Here is a 12,399-nt window from a genome sequence, read left to right on the forward strand (position 1 = left end):
TGAATGAGACTTGCATTAAATGTCTTCTTTCCAAAAAATCTGAAATGAACTCACAAAGCGTGAGGAGTTGTCGTTCCTCACAGTCTTAGCATTGCCAAAAGCCTCCAGCAGTGGGTTGGCCTGGATGATCTGATCCTCCAGAGTTCCCTAGACACAGAAGGAAATTCTGCTTTATCACTTTACTACTTAGTAATTAACAAATACTGCAAAAAGGATAAACAGATAATTTTTACATATCATACGTGATTTAAACCTAAAAATTAACAGAGTTCTTAATCACTCATCAGCCAACACTGGTGGATATTGCCATTGGTTTCAGAGGGAAGAGCGCTCAAAGACAGATCTGCGATTTTTTTGTTTCTTGTGTCTGATAGCACATGTTTGGTATCACATACAAAGTCACTTCAGTGGACTTCAGGGCATTTGAAACTTGTATGAGAAGCATTTCTGCACTCCTGTTCACAAAAGTCTCGACAGCTAAAGAAAATGTGAGAAATCTGGAAAGTTTTTTGAAGGTTGCTCAAGCCCTGCAAGTACAGACTTTGGTAGGAAGCACCTACTGAGGGAGAATGTAAAACTTTGCAGTTGCATCAAACAACAGCAGCCTTTTAGGATGCAGGAATACAGCTCTTGACATTCTTTGAAAACTGAGACATAGACAAAGCCTGACATTCAAATACCAGACTTAGATAAGCACAGAACAGAGACTCTTCAATTTGTTGCCTTTTTTTTTTTTTTTCCCCTGCTGCATTACTGCAGAAAGAATGATCAACATGTAAAATTTTGGTATTGTGCTGTATCCCTCTTGGTAAGTGCAAAAATATGGAAGGAAAAAATCTTCTGTGACATTATTCTCTTCTTTTTGGTGCAATACAGTCCAGGAAGCAGAGTCACTGGTGTGACTCTAGCAAAGTCATGACTGATCCTACATAACCTGGGCAGGAAAGTGTTGCCAGGGATAATTTCCAAGACAGATGGAAAACCAAGAGTAAGAAAAGAAAATGATAAATTGGTCTATATCAGATGAAAGGTGAGCAGCACTGTTTCAGTTACTGCATCTCTGTGCATGCAGTAGTGCAGCCTTGAGCACAGGGGAGAGGCACTGCCGTTCCCAGCACTGTCTGCAGATGGCACAGCAGGTTTAAATTCGGTTTTGTTAGTCCACCGTGAAGATGGACCTCTAAAATTAAAGCAATGCAGTACCGTAGGAAGCTCTATATAATTTTAAAAATAAAATATCCTATCCATAGAATAATGTCCTCTACATGTATCTTTTGGCTTTCTAAGTGATGGAGAGGGAGAGGGAGAGGGAGAGGGAGAGGGAGAGGGAGAGGGAGAGGAAGAGGGAGAGGGAGAGGGAGAGGGAGAGGGAGAGGGAGAGGGAGAGGGAGAGGGGGAGGGAGAGGGGAAGGATGTGTGTGCCAGTGCAGCTGACTACATCAATGCCAACTCTCTTTTGAGTGCTCAGCTGTAATCAGGGGACTTAAACAGGAGGACTGTACATGGAAAACAGTGTGGAAGAACATGGCAATTCTTTACACAAGTTCATTCTGGAGTGCTGTTTACAGGCTGGGGGGTGAGACCATATTTTGGGGAAATGCTGTACACATTTTCCTTATTCCTGTACTATTGCCTGGCATCTGATTTCAGCTTGTATCTGCCATTGAAAGCTGTGCTACACAGAACCATAACGTGTTTTATTTAATGTTCATATAAAGAGGAACATACTATTGTCATGGAGATTGGAATGCTCAAAATATAGAGTATTCTGTGGATACTCAGAAGAGGGCAGAACAGATTATTGTCAGTCTGAGAGCCAGGTGATTTTTCCTGCTATCACACATGGTCTGTACATGTCTCAGCTGTCTTGAAGCTTTTCTGAGATCAGTCCTGGCATAGTGAGCAGCTGATGAAAGTTGAGCCCAGGAGATTCTAACATGGTGCTGATGGAAAGAGTGCCTGTGATGAACTTGCCTTGGCCATAACAGCCCATCAATCACAGACACCTGCCTCTGAGTGAAAGAATATTCAGCCTTGGAATCTCCTTAAGCTCCACTGTGCCCTTGGGTCCTCAAATAACATGCTGACACATGTCACACGCTTTGATGAGCATCTCACAGGCTGTGGTGGCACACACTTGTGCCACAAGGGTGTTTGTTGCTTGTTCTGTGCTGGGGGTTGAAGCCTGTGCCTTGCAAATGCACCAGTGGGCTCAGATTGCAACAGCTGTGCAGCTCAGCAAAGGGACATCGAGGCATGCACTTTCTTTCCTGCAAGGATCCTTTCTGAGGTTACTTTCTGACTGTCCTGGAAGTGGTTCCAGCTGTCCCAAAACCAGCCCTTTTCTCCTGCTGTCCCTCTGGGCCGTTCTGTTGACCACAGACAGAAAAACCAGCCAGTGGAAGGTACTGCTTGATGCAAGTGAAATGATGCTTAACTTCAGCACAGCCACTCTGGAGTGCAGAGTTCCTGCACTTGCCCTGCCAACAGGAATGAGCCAAGGACCAGGAATGGCACAGCCATGTGCCAGTGGGAACTGACTGCTTGTCACAGCATGTGTCACAGTCAATACAGCCATGATACACAGAGTGCCACCATGAAATTTCAGAAGGCTTTAAGCATTTGCCCATACAGAACAACATCAAATCATTTCAGAAGGCTTCAAGGTTGTTCTTCAGCCCAACCTTTTGTACCCCTGCAGTTCCTGCATTGCCCCCGTGTGCCCCCTGCTCCCCTGGGTGGGTGCTCAGCACACCTGGGCACTGCATGGCTGATTGCTGTCAGTGCTGCTCACCTGCTGCTCACAGCTGCACCACACACCATCCCAGTGACCCCAAACTGTGCCACACACAGCCCAGTGACCCCAAACTGTGCCACACACAGCCCCAGCCCCAATTCCCACAATCTGCGTACCTACAACTGCTCTTTCCACCTGCAGCACTCAGGTGCTCTGGATCTCAGAGGACACTGAAGAACAGGTACATCGATGGACAACCAGCTCAGAGAAAGCTGCTGTCTAACATTATCTCCCCCTCCCTGGTAAAGACTCTCCTGTGTAAATGAGGCTTTCCTACACTGACAAAATGGTTTTATAAGAGTTCAGCAGATTTGAGGCTGGGCATCAGGGGTAAATGAGCAGAGGTGTGCTTGGGTTGTGCATCCTGACTGCCTTCTCAGCTGCACAACACTTTCTGCCTTTAGGTATTCCTGCAGCCCCAAAATACACATTGGTACTTTCTAGTCAGTATTGGCAAATACCAGAAGGGAGAGCTGGTGTCATACCTGCATTTTGCCGGGCTGTGGATCTTTCTTCTTCTCACCAGTGACTGCAATTGTTGCAAAGTACTGGATGACACGCTTGGTGTTCACAGTCTTCCCTGCACCGGATTCTCCGCTGTTGAAGCAAAAATATCAATTATTACAGGAAACAGGAAACATCATCACTTTTCTGTCAGCTCTGTCACTCAAACCAAAACATACTCACGTGATAAGGATTGACTGGTTGTGACGATCTGAAAACAAAATCACAGAGAGAGGTGTTCAAATGAGATGTGGAAGGTGTCAGTTCCTCAGACACAACTGACTTCAAGGGAAAGAACTGTGTTATATCAGTATTTATCACCTTCATACAAGCCTAGGTAAGTGATGCGTTAATACACATTAGTTTGCATCTGGACTTTTTATTTTTGGTACAGACAGAGATGAAGTAGCCCAAAATTTAACTTCAAGCAGTCATTCTTTACAAGGCGTCCCACTTACTATTTTTTTTCTTTTATGTATAGACCTTGGCTTAAATACTGTTTAATTATAATCAGATTATTTGCTGTGTTTCTCCTTTAAATTCCTTACAAAGAGAGGAGGCACAAAGCCATACAGCCAGCTACTGCTTTTCCTTCATTATCTGATAGCCCACAGACCATCAAGATTTTCACGGTCTGATCTTGCGTTGTGCTGTAGGAACCGCTGAGTAGAACCTAAAATTCCTTGACCAAATTACCTGCCCTACATATATGAGGCTTTTCCACTCTTTCCAAGTAACTCACCAGTCAGCATGAACTGATAGGCGTTGTCAGAGATGGAGAAGATGTGTGGAGGGGCCTCCTGGCGCTTCTTGCCGCGGTAGCCAGTGACCACCTCGGGGTTGTACACCGGCAGCCACTTGTAGGGGTTGACAGTGACGCAGAAGAGACCCGAGTAGGTCTGCAAGGAAGGGACACAGCTCGCTGGCTTGCCCTGAGCCTGGCCCAGCAGCTCCTGAGGCTGCCCAGAGGAAGCTGCTGCTGCCACTTACGTAGATCATCCAGGCTGCGTAACGCTCTTTGAGGTTGTACAGCACAGCGGGTTCGTGCAGGTGGGTCATCATGGCCATGTCCTCGATCTTGTCAAATTTGGGAGGGTTCATGGGAAAGACTTCATCATCCTTCACAGTCACAGTCTAGCAAAAAAAAAGAGAAGGGAACAGGAAAAATCTGAAACGGGGAATTGCCTGAACGGGATGATCCCATAGGAGTAACAATGGTATCACTTACTGTGTCATCATATTTCTTAACGGTGACTTTGTCACCTTCTTTGCTCTGTATGGTACCTTTCACATACATTTGCTTGTCATCTACTACAAAACAGGCTGTCTTAGCATCAAATGGGCGATTCTGGGCTTCAATTCTCTCCTTCTCTGGCTTCCGTAAGTAGGGAGCAGCTTCTCCAAAGATGGCCATCTCTGCATCTGAGCTCATGGCTGCAGTTGCTCTGGGAGAATGCAGAAAAGTTGCAGAGAGTCTGTGCATTTTAAATTTACATTTATCCAGACAGTGGTCATGCTCAATGACTAACAGGAAGAGGAGGACTAATAAGGCACTTAACTTCTGCCTCAATTATATTTATCCACTGAAGAAGTGCTAATAAAGAAATTCCTCTTGTAGCCAGATTATCTTTAAAGAGATCCCCCTTAAATAGGCCTACGTGACCAAGTGAGGGCAGGGAAAATATCAAGCTAGAAGTCTTCAAAAGCTGGTCCTGATCTCTCTTCTCCTTCTATTCACAGAGCTGCACAGCCACATCCTTCTCAAAGCCTCATACACAAAGACACTGAGTTTATGTCATTGGGCATCTAAAAATTTAGACAAAGGTAAACTCTATGAGTCATGTAGAGTGGCTCTCACGTGTGATTTCCAGGTGGAGGTATGTTAGCATCCTCTGGTTTTGATGTTTTAATACCAAGCAGGGGAAGTTCAACTAGTTTCTGTCTATACCAAGAATAATTTGTGAATGTCAGTCATCACCTACCTTAAGGTAAACCTGATTATTGGGTGAACCAAATATAAAACATCTTTTTCAGTTATGTTGCAAAATTGGCCAATAAAGGAATATTATGCATCTTACAGATAATAATTAAGAACATAGTATTAGCTTAATAGCATAGTATTTAGGATGGGATATAACATTTCAACTAATCTCAATTATAGCTTGAACATATTATAGCTTGTACATATTATATTAGTTATGAATCATTAAAGGACAATTCTATATATACCAGACATTTTTAAGGATTTGTCTAGTAGAAATAATTCAGAAAACTGATTTATGCTCAGTTTTATTTTGCATTTTTTGAAATAGCAAGTAAAATTCTTCAACACATTTTTAACGCTACTTCTGTATATGCTGTTGTTGAAGTGCAGGTCTCTCTCAGCAAAAGCTATCTGCTATGGGATCTGCACCCTGCAGGACTTTGAGGGATTGCCTCATGCAAGAGCTTTTAGCAGCCAGGAATTTCAAAAGCATAAAATCCAGAACCTTTAGCTTACTTTGAAAGTAGTATTCTGCATATACTGAGCCCAGAGTTTGTGCCTATGTGATCTTGTGTCTGAGGGGCTCAAGAGAAGCAATAGGAAAGAGAGAGAGAAGGTATTTCACAGTATCCATGAAAAAGGGAAATCAGAACATGACATCAGAAAAGGCAAATCAGAAAATTCCTCAAGGAGCAGAGTCTGTTAAACTACTGAATATCTTTGATAGGAAATAGTGTAAAATTTAGACCTTTACACATTCCTGAGCAGAGAAGGAAGCATCCTCTAGGAGAATAACCTGTGCTTCCATCCCTTTCAGCTCCAATCTCAGTGAGCACTTTTTGGTTTTAGGGTAGAAGACAGACGTGTGGAAGGTTCCTCCTGTGCTCTGTTACATGCTCCCAGTCTCTAACCTTCCCCAGAAAACCTAGAAGGGAGTGTGGTGCACACAAGTTCTCTGTAAAGGTTACTCTTTGAACATGAACAGATCTTCCTATCTGGCAGGAGACAAGTTCATTCTGAGCTTTTTCTGGGTTTCAGTGCCTGTGTGATAAACCAAAGTCAGTAAATAATTTTCTAGACTTTACCCCAGAGGAAACTAACCCCTGAGCCTCCTCTCCGAACACAACCTCAGGCTTCCAACAGCTGTGCAGATGGCAGGGGATGAATTTTAATAATCTATAAATCCCATAATTCAAGATTATACCGCAAAAAGCCATTACTGTCTCTGTCCATCATGCCCTCATGACTAAGTTTGAGCATCTGTAACTTTTCTTTCCCAATACATGGGGCATTCCTGCCAAGAACTGTGACCATTGCTCGTGTTGATTAAAATACCATATATCCTTTCCAGTGATCCTAGTTCTACTGTCTTTTGCACCTGCCCTTTCCACTGTCTGAGTGAGCTTTACTTATTGCTCAGGATCAATTAGCAAAGGTATTTGTGTTATTTGTTAAACCCCTACCTTCAGAGATCCCACGAGGAAATCTGTTTTCAGAACCTGTGTGGAATGGTTAAAAAAAGAACAGAGAGAGTTACATCAAAACCAGTCCATTGTCCACCAAAACCAGTTCAGTGTCCTGAGCTTATGCCATATCAAACATTCCTACACCCTGTGTAGCCTCTCCAGACAGCTGAACTGTGCACAGTGCCTTAAAACTCTGGAGCAGAATTCCAGAGAGAATCTTGTGCTGCTTCCCACATTTCTGTGAGCTGCTTGAAACAAATCTGATGTCCAAGAAAAAGTTAGCTGCTTGACATATTTAATCCCAGTCAATTCAATAGCCTTCAGAGCTAGTCCTCCTGTGCCTTCCACAGGACTTGGAGGTAGCAAAGTTGGTAGAAGGCCCTTCCAAGGACAGGCATGCTGTGACCCTCCTGCTTCTGCTTGTGCACCACTTTGCAGTGGTTTGGGTGGTATCACCTTGGCTCTGCATGTAAAGCATGACCTGGAATGTTACAGGTGGGGAATGAGAGGAAAACACCCCTTCATATTCCACCTTTCTGGGGATCTGTTGAGATGGTCATGGTCAGAGCATGGAGCAAGTGGATGGCACTTACCGTGAGATGCTGAGGTAGCAAATCACAAAGTTGCCTCCAGCTGCAGCTCTTTATACTTTACCTCCTGCCCACACAGCACTCCAGAGCTCTATTTTTGGTCAATAATAATTTACTCTTTAGTTGTAAACGTGTTGTAGCTCTGATCTCTCTGCTAATTACTCAGGGACAGGATTGGTTTAGGGTTGTATGGAGTCAGCTGCACTGACCTGTCCTTTTCACATTGATCTGTGCCAGGATGGAGGATGGAGGAACCCAAAGATGGCTCTGATAAAGCCAAATAAGGCAACGCTTGGCTCTGCACTGCAAGGGTTTGCCTAAGTCAGCAGGATGGGGTTCTCCTGATTGTGCACAATTCCATCTTTAAGGATATAACATTAATGGATGCCCTCCTATGCTCCCTGCTTGTCTACACACGCTGCTAGATAAGAAGAAAGATTTATTGAGGCAAATTTTTTATACCATTCTGAAACCTGAAGCCAGCCTCAGTTTTGGGACAGAGTGAGCCAAGTGCCAGCTAAGGGACCACAAGAGAGATTTGCATTCCTGACCTGTGGGTTTGTGAGGCATGCTCAAGGTCAGCCTGCAGAAAGGTGCCTGAATTTTGTGCCACCCCACTGTCATGGAGCAGGCTGGATGTCAAACCACAACGACTGTAAGTTGCTCTGTAAAGGAAGGTGGAGGGGGATTGTCTGCTGCTTTCAGATCAGCTGTTTAAGAACTGGTTTTGACACTGCAAGGGACACCAAGAAAGGGAGGAATAATTGAGAACATGCTGGGACAAAACACTGCCTGACAAATGGTAAGGGAGGAGGTGGTGTGAACCAAACCTGCTCAGCCACACTGCTTGGTGAAGGCATTTGAAAGTAAAAAATAACAGTCTTGAGGGTTTCTCACATCTTTGGAAAATACCCTGACCACAAGATGATTTTGTACAGGAGATGCGGTAGCAAAGTAGATTTGTCATCATTACTTCATTTTTCTTTATTTTAAGGCAGAATAAACTTTCATCAGAAAATTATTTGAACTTTAGAGGTCGAGAAATCTCACCACCTCTTTGTGGAATGACCCAGCTTCCTCTATGGGAAGAGATGGATTGTCAGGTGGATTGTTGTCATTGCTTCACGTTGGCTTGGTCTGGGGAACATCCTTGGTGCATTTACACAGCTCTCCTTGGCTGTGTGTTCTGGATTCTCATCAGGGTGCCCATGATTTAGTTACACTGGCAACAAAAGGCATCTGTGTTGGATTCTGCAAGAGAAAATGGATTCCTGCAGTGTTGAGAGGAATCCTACTTAGGCCTTTTCTCTTGTTTTTATTTTTTTTTTTTTTGAGTCCTTTCTAGAATGTCTTTCAGTGTTTTTATTACTCATATTTTTTAATTCAGTCTTTGCCAGTCTGACCTGAAGTGTGAGCCCAGATGCTCTCTGAAATGACAATGACACCACACAGATATGGAGATAATATTATTACTGTATTTTTCTTCTGCCGATTGCTGTGTATCAGACATTTTAAATTAGCTTTTAAATTTGGTTGTAACAGCAGAATTACAGGCACTTTTTACATTTTAACAGTCTCAAGACCTGATTTGGGTCCCTCACATCACAGCAATTTATCTGTTGAGGAAAGGACCACACATTTATTGTGTCAGTCTCTAAACACGTGTTGTACCAGCAGATTCATCTGCATGGTTTCTGTAAATTGTTATTCCTGGAATTCTATAAATTCTCCCATTTACTAATGTTGGCCAATCACAAATATCTTCAGGAGCTCTCATAGTTCTGGCTTTGCCAAACTGTGTGATACAGAAATGTCAGCCTGTCTTGGGAGCTGGGAGGTTACACAGCGTGCCGAGCACAACCTGGCAAATCTGTTCATTTGGTTATCTCAGGAATTCTTTGCTCTTTGTGGATGGCAGAGTGTTTGTTTTCTGGCACACCACACCTGTTCCAGCACTAGATAGCTTTGATCCTATGACAGTTACCCTGCAGCTTTTGCAGTGGATGCTCATGCAGAGATAATTTTCCCCCTACAAGTGGCCAGGGAAGCAAGGCTTCCTTACGAGGTGCCCAAACCACGGACAGATCAGCTGCTGTATCTGCAACTGCCTGATACTTTGGGGACAGATGGACATTTTGGTCTAAACTAGTACAGCTATTCTCACATTTCATCCCAACCCCCAGTCCCTGGGCCTTCAGGCACATATGGATTTGCTCCTGGTGCCATCACCTTTCAGACCTTTTATCACTCCATTTTAACAGGTTGTTGTGTTGCTTTTGCTACAGCACACCAGGTAGACAGAAAGGGGAAGAGGGTCAACTATCTTCTTGTTGTCCCCCATCAATGCAAAAGGCTTCTGAAAATGTAATTTTTTTTGTGGATTTAGCCTCCAAATGGGAGCCTTCCATTACATCTGATGCAAAGTTGCCTGGCCTTTGAGATCATTAATCTGCAGTAGCAATTCTGTAGGTTTGGATTTTATCCTTCACTGTCCATGCAGGTCTCTGAAAAACCACAAAAATACTCTATGGTAAGCATTATTAGTGCTCATTCATGGGATAAAACCTGTTCCCTGTAATTTAAATTATGTTTTTGCAAAGGGGACTGGTCTTGTGTTTGTGTTGCTGGTTATGTGTTTTAAATGATGTGCTTGTAGGGGACTGGTTTTGGAGAAAAGGAGAAGAGACACAATTCCCAAGGTGCATAACATGAATCACTGAGATTTACTGCCATGGTAACCCCACAGTTTAATCTGGTGGTGTCCTGTTTTATTGAAAGCTTTTGGCCTTCAGTACAAATGGATAAAGAGCAAGAATTCCTCCACAGCTCTTCTCAGGTCTCTGATGACTTTAAGGCTCAAATGATCAGCGTTGCCAGAAAAACTGTATATACACAGAGAGAGGTACACCTTCAAACAAACTTTTGTTTCAGCAAATGTTCCTGCATTTAAAAGAAACAAATGTATTGAGGTTTGAAAAGATGTACTTTGAGGTTTTGAGCCTGTCTTTAAGTGATACTCTTCTCTAATGAAAGTACAAAGATTAATTTATGTAAAGGGAAGAGAAAGATAGCCCAAACTTGTCAAAAGTGTACGATATTTCATGCTGATTTCTGCACCACAGAACATGGGTTTGACACTGCACCAAGGCCAAATAGAATTAATGACAATCTTTGAGGGATTCCATTCTAAAAATATATTTGCAAGCTTTTTTTTTTCACAGCTGTCACTTACCCCCAGCCTTGAAAAGCTCCTGTTATAATACTGGAACATGGGCTCTGAAGATGTCTTTCAGCTAACTACTGAACACTGCAAAATAGCCAATGATATATTTTAGGGGAAAGGGGATGTCTATCCTCTATTTATCTTTTTTCTTCCCCCAGCATATACCAGTGGCATGATCACATCTTCAGGTTGTTTCAGCAGTTGCAAAATTGGCAGCAATCCATATTCTGTGCAAGTTACTGACGAGAACTATTTATTACCCTGTGGATTGCAGGGCTATTTCACCTTAAATGACAGATCTTCTTCCTTATTCCCTTTTGGAGGCAACCAAACTGAAAAAAAAATTATTACCAGGCTATTATTTGTACCCTGCCATTCTGAAGCCAACAAAACACTTTTTCTTTCTTTTAACCCAAGCCATTCTGGTAGCAAAATCAGAAGCAGAGGCAGAAGCAATTGAAATAATACATATTGTTTGCTCCCACTTACAGCTGATCTCATATCTGCAGGGTCTCCTTGCCCAAGAGCAAATTATACTGCATATTTGGGATTTTATCTAGTAGCAGCAGAATAAAAACCTGTGTTGAGATAAAAATGGCTTGACTTCCATGCTAGAATTTTTCAGCTAATAAAATGATGAGGATTGTACATCTTGCCAGTTGCCAAAAAGACAACACAAATAGTTACAGGTGGCCAAGAGCAGAGGGTACTTACCCAAGGTTTCCCTAAGAACATGGAGATGTAACATTTGGGCTATTGGCTGTAGTATGTGAGTTCTTACTAAAGCTGCCTTGCTTTTGGAGATCTGGAAGTTTTCTAGTAAAATTCTGATTTTTGAAAAGTGTTTCAGGGAATGGTGGCCCAGTAAACCAAATGCCAATGGTAGGAAAAAGTAGAAGCTAATAATGATTGGAATGTGAGGACACAGTGATAAATAAACATATTGAGCACAACAGCATTTGTAAAGGGAAGTAGCATTCCACAAACCTAGTGGAGAATCAAAGACACGTGGATAGGTGGGAGAAGCAGATGGTGCTGTCTTAATGAATGTCTATTGAGCCATGTGAGAAGGTATAGCTAAGTCTGTGTCTGTGATGTTATTTAAGATAATTTTGAGAAGTGATCCTGGACAAGGACAGGCTGATAATCCTGCTGCAGAAATGTAAGTCTCCCTGGGGATGGTGTCTGTGTGTCCAAAGTGGCTTGATCTAAAGCAAATCCCAGGACCTTCCCAGGGGAAGCTCAGTCCAGCAGCTCTATTTATGTATTTATTGCATTAGGGCCCTTCTGGGATGCTCTTTGTCCTTGATGAGCCTCACAACCCCACTCAGCAATGTCCCCTACACCCTTCTGTCCTTCTGCACTGCTAGCAGGTTATGAAACAACCCTCAGTAGGGATTACCAGGGCATCAGGAGGGCCTTGCCTGCTGCTAAGGGCTCCTCTGCATTTTGTAAAATATATTCTGTATCTGGGACATCAGCACTGTGCTTTGCTGGAGCAGTAAATGCAGTGTGGAGGAGTGAACTTCTGTCCCAGCAAGGCTGCTCCTCCCTGCTGCCTTCTGTGTGCCCACGTCAGCCTCACCTTTCCCCTGCAGTCCTGCCTGCAGCCAGGTGCAGAGCTGGGTCACTGGGCATATATAAATATGCATATTTGTGTTTCTATGTATATATACACACATATATCTATAGGAATGCATTACCTGCCTTCCCAGGCACATCTACAGGCTGGGTGAGGAATGAATCAACAGCAGCCCTGAGGAGAAGGACTTGGGAGTATTGGTTGGCCATAGGTACTGGAGCCCAGAACCCCCCTCTGTGCTGGGCTGAGCCCC

The 12,399-nt window shown here is 43.3% G+C and overlaps 1 protein-coding gene across 1 annotated transcript in view; it reads right to left on the reverse strand.

Annotated features, from left to right (window-relative positions):
• The window catches only part of LOC311161307 (myosin-13-like), a gene marked incomplete at both ends in the record, with an annotated part of 28,791 nt that extends 24,058 nt beyond the window's left edge, over positions 1 to 4,733 (reverse strand). Inside the window, 6 exons of the mRNA XM_084218793.1 lie at positions 55 to 147; positions 3,283 to 3,394; positions 3,485 to 3,512; positions 4,044 to 4,200; positions 4,292 to 4,435; positions 4,530 to 4,733. Of these exons, the coding sequence (XP_084074919.1) occupies positions 55 to 147; positions 3,283 to 3,394; positions 3,485 to 3,512; positions 4,044 to 4,200; positions 4,292 to 4,435; positions 4,530 to 4,733 (738 nt within the window). The remainder of the gene's footprint in view (positions 1 to 54; positions 148 to 3,282; positions 3,395 to 3,484; positions 3,513 to 4,043; positions 4,201 to 4,291; positions 4,436 to 4,529) is intronic.
• Between the last annotated feature and the right edge of the window lie 7,666 nt (positions 4,734 to 12,399).

Source organism: Fringilla coelebs, assembly GCF_963513975.1.
Source record: "Fringilla coelebs genome assembly, chromosome: 19".
Classification (NCBI taxonomy): domain Eukaryota; kingdom Metazoa; phylum Chordata; class Aves; order Passeriformes; family Fringillidae; genus Fringilla; species Fringilla coelebs.